At 34.5% G+C, this 17,546-nt stretch overlaps 1 protein-coding gene across 1 annotated transcript; it reads right to left on the bottom strand.

Moving 5' to 3' along the window:
• Positions 1-7,676: 7,676 nt before the first annotated feature.
• On the bottom strand, positions 7,677-10,318 carry LOC143636476 (zinc finger BED domain-containing protein RICESLEEPER 2-like). The gene is made up of 3 exons (XM_077104065.1): positions 8,986-10,318; positions 7,788-8,545; positions 7,677-7,712 (listed from the first exon to the last, which is right to left on the bottom strand). Exons 1-3 carry the CDS (start codon positions 10,316-10,318, stop codon positions 7,677-7,679), a joined length of 2,127 nt encoding a protein of 708 aa, XP_076960180.1.
• Positions 10,319-17,546: the final 7,228 nt, after the last annotated feature.

Here is a 17,546-nt window from a genome sequence, read left to right as displayed (position 1 = left end):
GCTAGGCTATGGCACTTGTTTCTTTGATCAACTTTACTTGCTCTTGTCTTCTTAATGTAATGCATTGACTTCTGGTGTTCTTGAATCCTGAATTTTCTAGGGAATTAGTCTCTCATATTTTGACTGTCTTGAGCCCACAACAGTCTCATCTATACCAAAATTATGATGATCAAAGCGAGTTAAACTGTTCCGAAAAGTCATGTTATTCAGTTACACGACAGACGACTAAAACATATTTGTTTCTTGCAAATATGTAATATGGGAACACTTTTTAGTTTTGTTTCATTCATAAGTATCTGTTATGGCTAAGTGAGAGTTACATCTCAAGGTTAAATTCCCCTAAAATCATAACCTGTTTCAATGGGTTAAAATGGCATTTTTTTAGTTGACTAAAAATACATTTTTTGACTTCTGACCTGTATTAGAAATACATGTTGGGACTTTGATTGTACCTAAATCCATAAGAATCCAATGGATTAGCTCATGTCAAAGAGTGTCAAGAAAAACACATAGTCGCATTGTACCGCCAATAGGCAGTTGAACCTTATGCAACCCAATTCCTTGTGTGATCCCGTCAACCTTAGAATCTGCTACATGTTACATGTCGAAATTTGATGGACGTATATGTTTAAAATTACTCTTTTAAACATAATGCTCATACATACAGGAATACTCACAAACTATAATACAAATTTCAACCTGTCTTGTAGGCTTGTAGCTAGATTTTTATTAGAAAGAAACTATCCAATTTGTCTTTAATAGATTCTTTACTATTTATTCATTACTGCTTATTTGCATCTTATCGTTCATCATTTAGTAATAGTATCACACAATCATTTTCAAATCCTACCCTAAACATGGAACATAAAAAAATGGAAACGAAAGCAAGCCCAAAAGAAAGTTCTTAATAAGAGCAACCGAAAGGGGTACGCCCGAAGGGCTTTTGACAACTTAGGTTCAAACATTTTATTTGCTTCTTTGTTGGTGACCATAGTATCACATGATATTTCACCAATGAAGGATGTTGTGTCTAAGGGAAAATAATAGATTCATCACTAATCAACAATTGTTAATCATTACATAATACCACTAATGAAGTTAATACACAAACTAATTGAAAATAAAATACGGCTAAATGAAACTGCTTATACTGAACCTAAATTATGATACTATTTTCTTCAAGATGCATAAGGGCAGGCATATTGCAAGTTCGGATACTGATTGACTTTGAAGGATCCGATAAAATAAGTTTTTATACAACACAAGTATATCAATAATTTAAACATGAAACCAAAATTTATTTATTTATTTTTTTCAACTCTCAAAATACCATGAAAAATTATAATTAACATATAACTTAGGATGGTTAGGGTGTAATATCATATGGATTCTTTCTGAATTCACTTTGAACAAATTAATAATCTAAAACCAGCAATAATTTGCCCTACAAGCATACAAACTCCCAATTCAGTGATGCAATTAACCAATTTTAATCCTAATTAACGAACGCCAAATCAAATCATTCACACTTCAATACGAATCAATCAAATTAACCTGAAAATCTCCAATTGTTTGTGAAGGCTTTTAGGTCAGTTTAAAGTAGAAAATCTCACTGATTCATAATTACGACATCGTCAACTTCAATTCACACAAAACTGAACGAATTGGGTCGATCAGAAACTGGACATATAGATTGGGAGAACCGAATAGGATAACCTTTAAAATGACATTGTCTCAAAGAGCAGCCGTGAAGAGAAAGTCGGTCAGATTAGGGCGGAGGTGTGGTGGCGGATTTCGTATTCACAGGGGAGATTAGGTTTTTCAAGAATGATTATAGTCGATGTGATATAATCCATTGACCCGATCCAAATCCATCAGTATACCCGTGGAGAGGCAACCTTATGAATGGATCCTAGTTGAATAGCATTAAAATTTAAACCATTGCTTTAATTGTTGTTAAGAGTTTTATCAATAGTTACTACTTTAAAAGTTAATTATAGAAATTAACACATATACAAATAAGTAGTCATAAGTTACATAGTTTCATCAATAATCATTAAAATTTAGACTTTCGTAAATAGACACAAAAAATTATACCTAAAGTTCATACAAAATCTTAAGAAAAGAAAACTGCATCTAATTATAATATAAATACTTAAGTTTTACCTCGCAAAACACATTCATAGCAAATATACAAATCCACTTCTGCTTAAATATCCCCGATGATTGGCGACTTCTCTATGAAACCATTGATCTAATCCAATGCTGATGCTTTTCTTTTCCTGAAGTATGCTTAGTTTGTGGGTTCTCCAACTTCGTTAGATAGAAAGATAATCAGTGTTGTTGTCCCCAACCAACCTGTTATGTAAAAATAAAAAGCTTTAAGCATCATTAGCAGCTTACTCATATAAAAAATAATTATAGAATCAATTAGCGGATTACACATAGAGAAAAATTATGGAACATTGTTCACTAAACCTCAACTTCACTTTAGCTACAGTGTAGCGGTGAAAAGTCTCTAAACCAATAATAGACCAGCGTATACGAGTAGAATTATCTCTATTTTCTTCTAAAAAGCCGTTAATAACAACCAACCCACCAAAGTGAAAAAATATAGGGCTTCATCATAGCAGTGTTGGGTTATGAAGGCCTTTGGGCCGGTTTTATTAGGAGGCCCAGTTTTGGTTCCTAATTATGTTTAACCCTAATACTGTTTATTATATATATCCCATCATGTAATTGTAATCTTTGTTCTGAGCTAATAAGAAAACCTAGTTGCAGCCCGTGGACGTAGGTCCCCTCGCGGGGACCGAACCACGTTAAATTCTTGTGTCGTTTATATTTTCGTTTATGCGTGTTTATCGTTGTGCATGTGTGTGCTGTTTCGCTTCCGCGCGCCGCTTTGTTCCTAACAAGTGGTATCAGAGCTTTGGCTTGTTGGACACACGGTTCGTTGCACTGGTAACGATTTCGCAGAAGGTTTTGGTTCGAATCTGTTTTTTGGTGATTAGGGTTGGGTAGGTCCGTCACCGTGAATAACTCTTGGAGATCGCAGGGTTAATTTCTGGTTCGTGTTCATCAGTGATCGACAGTCAAGATTGGTGGCTGTCAGGCTGAGTTAGGGTTTGACTATTTATTATCAACCGTAAATTAGGGAACCGGGTTTTGTGAAGACCATTTAGGTTCGGGTTCAGATTTGTTTGCAAGAGATTAGTCTGAGGTAACTTTATATAGTTTATTTACAGTTAGTTGATTTATCGGTTATTGCAAGAGCAAATCGGTTTATTTGGCAGTCATCTGTTGAACAATCGTCAAGTTTAGGCCCGTGCCCTTGTTGTGTCTGTTCACTGTCTTCGATTTATTCTCGTTTGTTATTGTTATAACTGAAGACGAGGTGGTTATGATCGGAATGTTGACGGTTATGGATTTTGGTTGATTGGTTTGTCATGTGAACTTGGATATAGTACTGGTGATGGATAAACTTGGAGAAAATGGAACCAGCGGGTGTGCTGGTGACGGCATAAGTGAAAAAAAAATGAGGTTAGTGGCAAGTCATGTAAACTATTGCTCGTTTGGATGATCTTTCGGTTAGGGTTTGAGTTAACTGATCGTGTGTACGGTCATAGAACCCTTGGTACCGCTTGATTTCATGAAAGTTCTACTGTTGTTATAGCTGTTTGCCTGTTAGCTGGTTCGAAACTGTGATTATTACTTCTTGTTCGTTTGGAATTGTGAAGTTATATCTTGTTTGGTGGTGATCAGTGGTACACCATTTGAGAGGTTCATAATCTCGTGTTGGGTAAAGTTATTTGCCGGGATAGTACGAGTGGGGTTCATCTCATGGAGTGTTGGTGTGGCATGGGTTGGGATAACAGAGACAGTGGGAGCTGGGCATAGTCGACTTGGTAGGTTGCGTAAAGGTGAGACATTTTAAGAGTCGATGTCGAATGGTTTGGAATTCTGCTTTTGAGAATGTATACGGGGTTGATGCATTGGGACTCAGTGAAGGCGGTGAAGACTCTTGGGTTCAAGATTCTAGTTTGCTTTATTTCTTGTTACTCACTTCAATGAAGCATTGTTGAATCTTTTAATTAAAGACTTTTGGAAGATACGAGTTTTTTTTGTATCGTCGGAAGAAGTGAACCAACTTCCGAGTTATAAGGTCTTGGCTCGCTGAATCGGGTAGAGCTAAGGGGTTTCAGTTTGCAGACATGAAGCCTAGAGCCACGAGGATGTCAGCTTGAGCGTATTCGGAGGTCTGAACATGTTCGGGGTTTTGGCAACAGTGGGAGCACGCGGTGTGTTCTAGGTTCGTTTCCAAAGGGACGTTGGGTTCGGAGGACCAGGAATCCGAATGTGAAAATCTCTCCTGGTATAGTCTGCTGATTTGGAGAGTGTTTATCCTCTGGAAGTCTTTGAAGCCGGTTGTGTGAGTAAGTGAGGGTCGGTTAAGATTGAGGATGAGTCATTGGCGAGTTTTGTCATGGCTGGGTCTGGGATGACCGGATTGGAGTTCTCGGGAGCTTCAATAGGCCTTTCAGGTAACTGATGAGAAGGGCGGATGCAACCAGGGTGTGGATTGGTAGAAATCTTAGTTTGTTCCTAGAGAACTGGAGGCTTGGAGAACTTCTTTTGTTGAAGTTTTAGCTTGTTCTTGGAACTGGAGGCTTGGTAGATTTCTATTACTGAAGATTACTAGAGTTACTGGATGAATGAGATTGTTATATTTACTTGGATGGCAGGCTGGAATTTATCGCAAGGCCTTCAAGTGGGAGATTGTTGGGTTATGAAGGCCTTTGGGCCGGTTTTATTAGGAGGCCCAGTTTTGGTTCCTAATTATGTTTAACCCTAATACTGTTTATTATATATATCCCATCATGTAATTGTAATCTTTGTTCTGAGCTAATAAGAAAACCTAGTTGCAGCCCGTGGACGTAGGTCCCCTCGCGGGGACCGAACCACGTTAAATTCTTGTGTCGTTTATATTTTCGTTTATGCGTGTTTATCGTTGTGCATGTGTGTGCTGTTTCGCTTCCGCGCGCCGCTTTGTTCCTAACAAGCAGTCCATTCAAATAATTATCAAATCAAACTTAAAAAGTTATGAAAACTAAAAGCCTCCTTTCTGATTCAATTGCATGTCTTGTTGGATGGGAATGAAGTTGTGCTCATAATCTACAACCATATGAAACAAATCCAAAACTGCCTAATCTGTAGAAATAACCTAATTACTTACTTACATCCCACACTCCCTCGTAAAATCCAACTAAAATACCTGACAATACATGAATTGTGAAGTTTTTTTATATTAACTTCAGTTATAATATAAGTAACTGAATAACATGATTTAGGAATTAAAAATACTATGATCCATATAATAAACATAAACATAATCTAGAAATATTTACCATTTTATTTTCTAAATCAAATCTAGTAAACTTTGAAGAAATTAATACAACAATATAACTATGGAAGATAGCTCCTAGATACTGATTTCAATTCCTCTTCACCATCTATCAATTACATTACAAGTTATACATAACAAACTTAAAAGTAACAAAACCCTTGAAAACAGAGACGAAGCATGAAAAGGGGGAACTCCAGCTGTAGTTTGGCAGATGGAAAATGTTTTTGGAGGGAGTTGAAAGATGCAGATGAGAAGGATTGATTTTAGGTTTCACAAATACATGGGTGTTGCTTTAATGCCGGCGATCAATTTTGAAGATAAAATGAGTGGCTAGGGTTTTGAAACACGAATTAGTATGAGGATAAGGATGAGGATTCAAGGTAATTATTTGAGATAGAGAGGGAGGATGGTGATTTAGGATCCGGGTTAAATCAATGAGAGGCCAACATTTAAAAATCAAGCAAATTTGGTCACTCCAAAAGGGGGGGAAGCAACCACATCGCGACACTTAGGATTTTTGGGTCTTCGTTTATATATATAATAGATGCCAGATTGAAATACTTTTTGGATTAGCCCATCTGTTTTATTTACTGTAGTAGTATATGTATACTCAACCACAACTTTTATTTAGTTATTTCTAACATTATAATTTTATATACTTGTTATATACTACTTAATATATATATATATATATATAATCAAACGATCATGTCTGGTTTTATATGGTTGGTTTTTTGTATAAGATGTAAACCAAACCATTCATTGTGGTTTTAGAAAACCAACAGACCGAAAGTTAAGAGAGAAAACCAACCATGAAACCAAACCGATGGCCGGTTTGGGCGGTTTCACGGTTCAAACCGAACCATGAACACCCCTATTATTTTGGTCAGATGGCCATTTCAAGATTTAATGTGCGTAAGGCCTTATGTAGTGGGCGATGGGGGCGATTTTGGATGTGACCCCCCCCCCCCCCCCCGGCGACAATAGAGGTGTAACATCCGTCAATTTCGGGTCCTGTTTGCATTCATTTATCACGTAAACCGACCCGATTTATATCCCGAACATTTCAAATATATAAAATATTGGATTTTATGTTACCAAATAATTCCCATTTGTTCAATTTGAAAAAAACCCTTTTTACGGATTCGAAAACGGCTTTAAACCGAGCAAATTACATCAAAAACGAACTTCTGGATGCATAATGAACCACACTAGACGAGCTGGACCAGCCCCCCTAAACACGCCGCGCCGCGCGGACAGGGCAAGGGAGGTCTTCGTGCGGCGCCTAGACCCATCTGCACATATATATCGGATTTTGTTTGTTGTTTTGTGCTTTGCTTGTTTGTATAACCAACCCATTTACATGTAAACATGAAATAGAACATTGTAAAGAAGCTTTGACCCTTACCCTATATATGCACACCCATCTCCTTCATTTTTAAACTTGCTACATCTCCAAATTATCTCTAAATTCTCCATAGATCCAAGGTTGTTTATTTATTTGTTCTTGAAGTTTTGACTTCCAAAGGTCAAACCGAGTTTAATCTTTTATTCTAATTAGCTTATATAATCTTATTAATACTTGAATATGGTGGTACAACATATATATAATACACACCCCTTGTTACCTTTGGTATTTACTAGGCCTGTAAACGATCCGATCGAACACGAACATGGGCTTGTTCGTGTTCGTTCGTTTAACTTTAGACGAACTCGAACACTTGAACGAACATGAAATAAATGTTCATGTTCGTTTGTTAAAAAAGTGGTCATGTTCGTGTTCGTTCATTTAAAAACTCAACGAACAGTTCGTGAACATAAACGAACACCTGAACGAACATAAATGAACACTTAAACGAACATTTAAACAAAAATATATGAACACTAAACGAACATGTATGAACACTAAATGAACACTAAACGAACATATATGAACACTAAATGAACACTAAACGAACATATATGAACAATAAACGAACATAAATGCACAACCATGAACTGCATAATTCATCCAAAAATAACATCAAAATAGTTAGTTGTTTACAAGTACATGAAAATGATCCTTCAAGAATCTATCAAAAAGTTCAGCATGATTGCAACAAAAAAATCAATCGTTCATCCTTGTTTCATTCAAGACGTGTTTTCCAAAGTCTTCCATCCATGTTAAACCTATAATAAAAGAGAGAGATATGAAATAGATGCTATTAGTGGTTCTAATTACATTTTATATTTGCGAAACCAATAACACAATATTAAATACTTTACCGTATTTTCATTCAAGCATGATGTATGCAATATCGCCATTTTCCTACGGTTTGCAATGAAAAAAAATTTTAGTAGTAGAATAACAATGATATTATAGTTGAAAGAATAAGAAAATCACCTTGGTTTTCTTTTTATGTAATCCATAATAATGACAATACCAATCAGCTCCACAAACAAGCGTGTCTACCATCTCCGTTCCTAAACATGAATGATGTGGGTCAATAACCCTCCCACCGGCGCTAAAAGCTGATTCAGAAGCAACAATTGTTATCGGAACAGATAAGATATCAGCCGCCATTTTAGACAAAATTCTATACTTATGTCTATTTTCCTTCCACCATTTCAATGCATCAAACTTTGTATCAACCTCACACAATATTCCTTCATCTAAATAAGTGGCTAACTCTGACTTCACGCGTTCAACGGTATTAACAGTTTTGACATGTTGGGTGAACTTCGCGCTACCTGTGTTCATACTAAATCGAGAGGTGGTGAAGCTAGAGCTATTAGAAGTACTAGCTTTGATCCCGCTTCCACTGTTGGATTGAACAGTATTGGATTCTTTATGCGCCTCAACATATTCTTCAAACAAATCCTCTAAAGCATCACGAACAATTTGAGCTTCTACTTCCCATAAACCTTCAGAATATATTATCTTGAAAGAAAAATTGATTAACTCCATTTTATACCTAGGGTCCAAAATAGCACCAAAAGAAATCAACAGATTAGAAGAACCCCAATACTTATCAAATTTTCCTTTCATCTTAAGGGCCATTGAATTCATGCAATCATCCTTGTTTAAAGCTACTTTATCCAATGCTTCCTTTATAACATATAACTCATTGAGAAATAAATTAGAAGTTGGATACTCGGAACCTACAAGATTAAAAAATAATTAAAAAAATGAACTACATGTGTTTTAATTAAAAGAACTCGTGAAAATGATGGCCAAATATTACATATATGAATAAACTACATGTGTTTTAATAAAATTCTTAATGTGTTATATCTGAAAAGGACATATATGATATTACATATTTGAAAAGGACTTTGTGTTAGATCTGATCAGTTAGCCAAATATTACATATATGATATTACATATTTGAAAAGGACTTTGTGTTAGATCTGATAAGTGATCAGTTACCTTATTTTGAATAAAATACAAACATATATGAACAAAGTACAAGAAATTATTTTGGTAGCCTGATGAGTTAGCTTAATTTTTGAATAGCTTAATTTTTGAATAAAATACAAACATATATGAATAAAATACAAGCAACATATTAGCTTATTCAATATTGGTGGAGAACGCTTACCTGAAATTATTTTGGTAGCCTCGTTGAAGAGTGAAAGGAACGAGCATACACTGTCGACTTTATCCCAGTCATCACTACTTGGCAATGTCTTGTATGTACTTTCTTGGTCGGCATAATTAACAAAAACTTTTTTAAATTCCAAGGCCGTAGATAACATAGCATAAGTTGCATTCCACCGAGTAGTAAAATCCAAGATAAGATGCTTATTTTTCAGCTGTAATTGTTTGGTGAGCTCAGTAAAGAGATGCAATCGTCCCGGAGAGGCACCCACATGTTTCACGCTCTCATGAACTTTGTGAATTATATGTTGAATTTCCGTTAAACCGTCTTGAACTAACAAGTTGAGAATGTGCGCACAGCAACGAACATGGAATAATTTCCCATCGAGAGGAAGTTTCTTTTGAAGATTTAAATTTTCTAACAACATTCGAGCTACCACATCATTAGTCTTAGCATTGTCAACAGTCAACGTAGTCACCTTCATCTCAATATTCCAATCTTTTAAACACTTATATAAGCAATCATAGATATTTACTCTGGTATATGGCGGAGGCACATCTACAAAACTCAATATGTGTTTGTGAATATCAAAATCCGAATCTACAAAATGGCATGTAACTACCATGTAATGTATATTCTGAAGAGATGTCCACATGTCAGTTGTGATACTCACACGCTTGACATTTTTCAAAATTTTTTGAATTCTTTTCTTTCCAAGATCGTAACTAGAAATACAATCTTGTCGAGCTGCTGCACGTGAGATCTTTTCAAATTCTGGATTAGCTTCCTTCATCAACACGTTAAACAACTCATACTCAACAAAATTAAACGGTAGTTCATGCACCATAATCATATGAGATGTTATCTCCCGCATCTTAGCATTGCTAAACTTCCAGTTTTGGACCATTGATGAAGAACCCGATACATTTCCAGAAGATACATTTAACTTTAATTGTCCTTTAGCAGTAGCAGCTTTAAATTTCGGGCAATAATTATCCATGTGCCTAATTAATGGAGTGGTGGAACTATCCTTAGGCTCCTTTATTTTCTCATTACAATGCAAACATATAACGAGTTTAGTTCCATCAGCAGCTGTTATTTTACGAAAATGATCCCAAGCACGTGATGTCAATTTTCTTTTCCGTTTAGTGTAATGCACTTCATCTTTATCATTATTTTCTTCCTCTTCTACCACATTATTTTCTTCAGTTTCATTCACATTCACTTCTTCATCATTAACTATTATAATATCATCGCTACTAGGCTCCTTTTCCGACATTGGAGTATCCACACTTGCTTGAAATTCTGTATCATTCGAACCAAGTCTAGACATCACTCAAGTCTCGATTGATATCCTAAAACAAAAACAGAAAACTTACAAATTCAGATAATGATTCAAATACACATAGTTTTTTATATACAAAACTATATTGTATTCAATGGCTAATTACAACTAATATAAACACTCATGTACTAAACAAATAGAGTTGGTAAACATACAAAGATGAAAGGGTATTCTTAATAATATTAGCTACAGCTACAGCTATTATTAAGAAACATATTAAGTTAATATGTTTCTTAATATGAATCCTTAAAATATATTTACTGTGAAAGGGTATTCTTAATATGTTTCTTAATATGCTTTTCTTAATATGTTTCTTAATATGAATCCTACATATTATAAAGGCTAAATATCCAAATCTTTAAAAAAAATTGTGAGATACATGTAGAAAACTTACTTTACAGTGAAAGGGTTGCGAGAGCAGAGCCGGATATGGAGATAAGAGTCGGAGATGGTGGCGAGTGGCGATGGTGGAGATCTAGAGAATCAGAGATGAGCAGCGCTAGGTTTACTTGTGAGAGAAAATGAGATTAACCTATTATTCTATTAGGGTTATTTAATGGTTATTATTATTATTTTTTTCTTTAGAGTTTGAAGTTTGGAACGTCAGTGAATTCCAAGTTTAATATAACTTATAAAATTCAAATATTAATAATAAACAAACATAAACGAACGAACATAAACGAACGTTCATGAACATAAATGAACGAACGAAACATGTGTTCATGTTCGTTCGTTTAATTAAACGAACACAATTCTTTGTTCATGTTCGTTCGTTTATTAAATAAACGAACGTAAATGAACTTCCCGCCGAACGGTTCACGAACAGTTCACTGAACGTTCAGTTCGTTTACAGGCCCAGTAGTTACTTCTCCGACTCCGGTTGGTTAAGTTTCGGACCTCGTAAGGCAAGGCTTCATGGAGGACTTCGTGTTCTTGATATATATACAGACACATAACTTGTTTGCACATATAATTTATGCTTAACTTCTACTCATTTTAGTTTGTTAGTCACATTTACAAGTCTTGGGTATGTGGAGACCATCTATGAACGTGTTGTGAGATAGAAACCGAACCAAACCGAACTTTTGTATAAAAGACTTGTTGACTTTTTAGCTGTAAATCTTAAGTCATTTGTACATTATTATACAAGATCTATGATATTTGGGCATGTGGAAACCATCAAGGAACGTATTGTGAGATGGAAACCGAACCGATCCGATTTTTGCTCGCTTAAGACACACAAGTGTGTTTTTAGCTATCAAGACTTGTATATTTCTTTAAAAATAGTTTACAAACTGATTTTAATTATTTTATTAAGTACTTGGAAATGTTGGATCCAACTTGATCTCATAACATAGTTTGGACCGACAAAACCAAACACTCGCTTAACGTGCGTTGTTAGTTCTAAAACAATAAAACTACATACTTGGTTAAGTCTTAATAAGTTTTATTGAGTTATCTCATAACATTCATTATTATGGAAAGTTGACTTTGGGTTTGACCAATTATCAAGACCCGAACCAACAACTCGAAACACTCGTTAAAGACCCGTTTTAGTATCTTTATCCAAAAGGAACTTGCATCTTTGCATTTTTCCCACCTTATTACTTAACATAGGTTAAGTAAATATTAAGGTTAGATACTTTAACCCGGTTTCGAGCAAACTTACATTTTAAATGGGTTATTATTATAAATTCTTAAATAGTTACATTTTAAACCTTGAACTTTAATTGTTTACTTTTCGCAAAAATTATTTTATTTAAAGATCTTCAAGACAACATTTTTAAATCCAAGACTTCTTTCCTTTTAGGCATTATTCGTTAAACTCATCGTTCCGGCAAATCTCAAAATTATCATCTTTCAAGTTCATTACTTGAACGTGAGTACTTTCATACCCCGTTTTCCATCTTTCGTTTTGGGGTGACATTTCATACATATTCAACTAAATGCTTTATACTTGAATCTTAACCCACAAGCGTTATTGTATACTTTACTTAAATAATTGCTCGATTTGGGATGCCTAGAGTTTATCGCTTTTGGTTGGTGGAACTATAAAATCCTAGTCTATTTGGCATCCCCTTATAGCAAGGTGTCGTTAACGTAATGCAGTTAACGATAACTATAAAATCCTAGACTATTTGGCATCCCATTATAGCTAGGTGTCGCTAACGTAATTCTATTAGCGATATCTATTTATCCAAGTTATTGTTTTTATTTATCGTTTTGTATACAAGTTTTGTGGCTTTCCTTACTATATACTTATATTATATGCTCAAACTTATGGATTGCTCACCAACCTTTGTGTTGATAAACTTTATTTTATGAAATGTTGCAAGTTTGACTTTTGTTGACTCGAGGACTTGACGAAAAACGTTACCAAGACTATTAGGATATTAGTAAAATGAACAATATATTTGTTTACTTGTATTCAATTTGTTTGTATGAACGAGATGTGTTGTTTATTGATTTATGAAATAAAATGAGTTGATTAAATATTGTCACTTTAAATAGTGTCTTGTGTATTTGTCCAATCACGTTGCACCCCGGCATGTTCCGCCGCCTTTGGTCGGGGCGTGACAAGAGGCGATATTGGGGGGGGGGGCTTCTTTTTGTCTCCTATTGTGTTTATGTGATTATTATTATAATAATATGTGTGTGTGTATATATATATCACTCTTCATTGACTGGTCGGTAATGACGCAAATCACCTTATTTCGTAATCTTTTCAATACACATGGCGTAAGTAATAAGTTTTCAACCCTCAAGAGCTCATTTATTTTTTTATTTAAAAATTAAAGATCTTATATGTTGCATATTGTTTACAATTATCATTTGTTTTGCTATCGAAAAAAAAACATTTGCATCTTAAATCAACCACCCCAAACAGAAGTCGTTAAAAATATCAAACGAAAATTAATGTAAAGTTTGATATGTATAAAACTTGAAATGAGTATAATTTTTGAAAAAAAAAATAGGACAAGGTTTTGTAAGTGTAAATTTGTATCAAACAGGATTTTAATTATTCAAAATGTAATATGTTGGTCGATAATAGTTCTTAGTGCCAACGTGACCAATGACACTATTAACTTAAATTTTTATTGCCAAGGATAATCCCACTCTACAAGACCAGGCGTAGGCCACCGTTGTGAGGCACGTTTTGGTGCAAAACAAGGAGCACGCCACCCCCTCCCCCCACCCTTTTTTCGTTGTGAGTCTTGTTTTGGAGGTGTTCATTGTATATACAACGAGATGGTTGTGAGAGAGAATGAAGGAATGATAATGATTGCAAGCGGGTATTGAGACTTTTTACAACTACGTCATTTTTAGCAAAACTAGTCATTGCTGACGGGACGCCACATTTCACAAAACCCACTATATGCTTACTTACCATTATGCTTGGTCTAAGAAAAGTAACCCCGTTTCCCTTAACTTATATATGTTGTTTCAAAACAATTCACAACTCTCCAAATTATTATATTTATATATAATAAATGAAAAGTTTAGCACTGCATGACCATGATTGGTCCATGTGGCGCCGTATTATAGGGTCAAGCAATTCATTTACATTTTTTTTGTTTTTTTAATTTGATAACTAAACGGTTATTCACGTTAACTCGCCGATACAACGTTCGGGATCGACAATGTTTGGGTTTTACCGACCTTTTTGTTTTAGTTTATGTACCTTCACAATTGTAATCGAAACCGACCGAATTCGCATAGACTCACCGCATTTTGTTTTAGTTCCAATACCGTAACGAAAACCGATCGGATGCCGATTTTTTTTATGTATGGTATCATAACAAACGTGACAAAGACCGACCGAATTTGTGTAGACTCACCGGCTCAACGCCCGAAATCGATATTGGTTGGTTTTTCAAGCACTCGAGTATTACCGACTGACGCCACCCCCCATTGGTCTATCTTAATTTTTATGTATTTTTTTTTGTTTTACAACACACCTAACGAAATCGACCGGGTTCGTGTCGACGCATTGCTTCAACGCTTGAGTTATACCGCCGTTCGGATTTTACCGACATGTCCCAGCGCAACGCGTCGGGTAAAACACTAATAATAGAACTAAATTGTTCGTCAACGAGGTTGAAGTTACGAGCATCAAAGGGTGTTGTTGGTATGCTCGAATTTGTCGAAGACAATGTCCTCGACTTTTTTGAAGCCCGGGATGATGTGGCCGCTCATCGAAAGACCGGAATAGTGGGTGCCCCTTTCCATTTCGGGAAAACCTTAAGTTTTTACAAACAACTTAAATGCTTAAACGTTTTCCCAATCTGTCCTTTGGTTTTCCCTTGAGTTCGAAAGTTTCTTAACGCTCGAGATTGGATGTCGGCGTCGTTTTTCCCGCTACGCCAACCGCGATCACTCAAGCGATTGTATATCTAAACTCGCTCACACATTCATCTCCATCTATAGCACTCTCTAAATATCTCTTTTTGTTCATCAAAGTTTGTTTTCCGGCGAGCTCCGTTCACCATTATTCTGGCACGGTTTGAGGTAAACTTTATATGTTTTCCACTTGTTTTTAAGCGACAAGCAAAACCTTAACTTAGTTCGGGCAAACATGGAACGATTTGAACGAATTGAATTTAGGGTTTGTTTATGAAGAAGATGATGTTTTTGTAGTAATATATAAGTGAAGGTTTTCACATTATAAACAAATAGCAAGTTGGTCTAGTGGTTAACACATTAATATGTCACAGCCTAGACTCGGGTTCAAACCTTGTCAGAACATAATTTTTGGTATTTTTTAGTTAAAACTTATATTCTTTGTTTTAAAAATCAAATAAAGTTCTTTTATAAAATAATATAAATCAATAAAACTTATTTTAAGTTAAATAAAATTTGTTATAAGTTATATTTATTACTTTTCATCAAAAAACCCGGCTTTCGTATCCGTTAAGTTTTCGTTGGAAACCTGATTAATATTATATAATTAATTATTCTTTCGTTAAAATTTATAACACGTTAACGTAATTATTTTCAAACTAGAATTTCGTTAAGATCTATAATTCATAAACATTATAAATCTCAAACCCGTCTAGTTTGTTTAAAACTAGTTTAACTTTATATATACACACACACACACACACACACACACACACACATATTTTCGTTCGTTAAACTTTAAAATTCGTTAACGTATTCGTTTGCCAAAATATGATATACCAATAACCCTCAAAATTTCGTAACGCTATAATACTCTAGACCCTTAAACTTAACTAAAACTACTAACCGGCAAGTGAACCGGTCGACTCTAGTACAGCTAAGTAAGTCTGGATATCGAACCCACGAGACCCTTTAATTACGAAACTAGCAAATTAGACTCAACTACAAGACACGACTATTTATTAATAATATTTGAGGGAGAATTTAAACTAATTATTAAAACTCAATAATAATTAACTAACGATTACTTTAATTAACTAAATACTAAATTAATTAAAACAAACCCTAATTAATAAAGTAATTATAAAACATAATCATTACTTTAAACTAACTAATTAATTAATTAAACTTAACCTAATTTAATTTAACTAATAAACAATTTAGAAAACTTGGATTAATTCAGATGATTAAAATAACTACCCAGGCCGGAATCCCCAAAGTTACGGGTATTAATTTAAATAGAAAAACACAAGTTATGGAACCGGGATCATAAAATAGACCCTTGACAGAAAACCCGAACATGACCCTTGAACTTCAAGAAGACACCTATGGATTTCTAACAAGTTTTAAGACTCACTAGTTTTATTAAACTTCCTTACGGTTATTTAATCGCTTATGTCTAAGTATCTTTTATGACGAAAACCTACCTTACAGCACGGAATTCAAAAGATAGCAAAGCAAACTCAATTAATTTAATAGACTAAGCTGACAATCAAATCTAGACGGACTCCTTACGAAGAACTAAATCTAGCAATCCCGACAAGCAAAGATCTATTAATAGCCTATCACTTTACAGCTTTTTAGACTAGCAGCTCACTTTTATCTGTTTACTTGATTTTATTGTTTCTATGATTTTAATGCATATTAATCACAAACTAGCCAAGAATACAGAGTAAATGACCTAACAAAACCCTATCCTATAAAACAATCAACAAGGGCAATGTGAAACAATAAATTCAAGTAAACAAAACCAAGCAATCATACGCATCAATCAAATCAAACTTAACAGTTTACTTGGAACATAAAATCCATAACGAAACGAAAATCCAAATAAAATCAAACCGAACTAAGGTTCATCACGACCTAGGCAGTCTAAAAAGTTTAGCCTAACATCTTAAAATCAAAGAAACCAAAGTAATTAAGTGCAACAACCAAGCTCATAATTAAAATAATAAATTCAAACCGAATTATGATGATGCTTGGTTGAGTAGGTGTTGAACCCAAACGATCTTGTCGAACCAATGGCTTTCTTGCCTCTTTCTTCTTCTTGCGTTGAACTCTGACTAACCCACCTTCTGTCCAATTCTGGAGAGCTCACCAATTGTCATTTGCCCCCCTTTTTATAATAATAATAATATGTCGGCCTCTTAAGACATTAATAACAATCTTGTTGTCCAAGTTTTTAAACTAACCGACTTCAATAACTTTTAGAAACCCACAACTGGCGGCCCACTTCATCCCTTTATTATTAGTTGTGAACTTTCGTCAAAATAATTCCTTCAGACCCAATTAAATAACATTATTCTTTCTTTTGGTGTTACTGCACGAGACAAACAACAAATACTTATGACATGAATATTCTAATTATCAATTATACATTTGATTTTAGTTTGTATGCTTACTATTATATTATTATTATTATTATTATTATTATTATTATTATTATTATTACTTATTGATCTCTAAAATAATAAAAATACTCAATTTAGCTTGTTTACTTTTAAAACCTTAAAACCCACATCTGAACCAATTAAGAATACTATTCAATAAAAACCTGGCTCAAAAGAACTTAAAAGTGTAGGAAATATTTATATAATAATATGTATATTTTAGACCATATCAATTGTTCTTGTATTTTTCCTTGTATTTCTTGTTACAAACTTATGTGTATGATTTTTAAATTAATTAATGATATTATTGTCACTTAATAGTGTCACATGTGTTTTGAGCAATCTGTACGTCACACTCGGGCGTATTCCGCTTTAGCCGGGGTGTTACACTTGATTCATAAATAAGGAATATCAGGATCAAGGAT

This window comes from Bidens hawaiensis, unplaced genomic scaffold, assembly GCF_021521415.1.
Source record: "Bidens hawaiensis isolate Kalapana, Puna unplaced genomic scaffold, B.hawaiensis_p1.1 tig00000599_1, whole genome shotgun sequence".
NCBI classification, from domain to species: domain Eukaryota; kingdom Viridiplantae; phylum Streptophyta; class Magnoliopsida; order Asterales; family Asteraceae; genus Bidens; species Bidens hawaiensis.
This window is presented reverse-complemented; position numbering and strand designations above follow the sequence as displayed.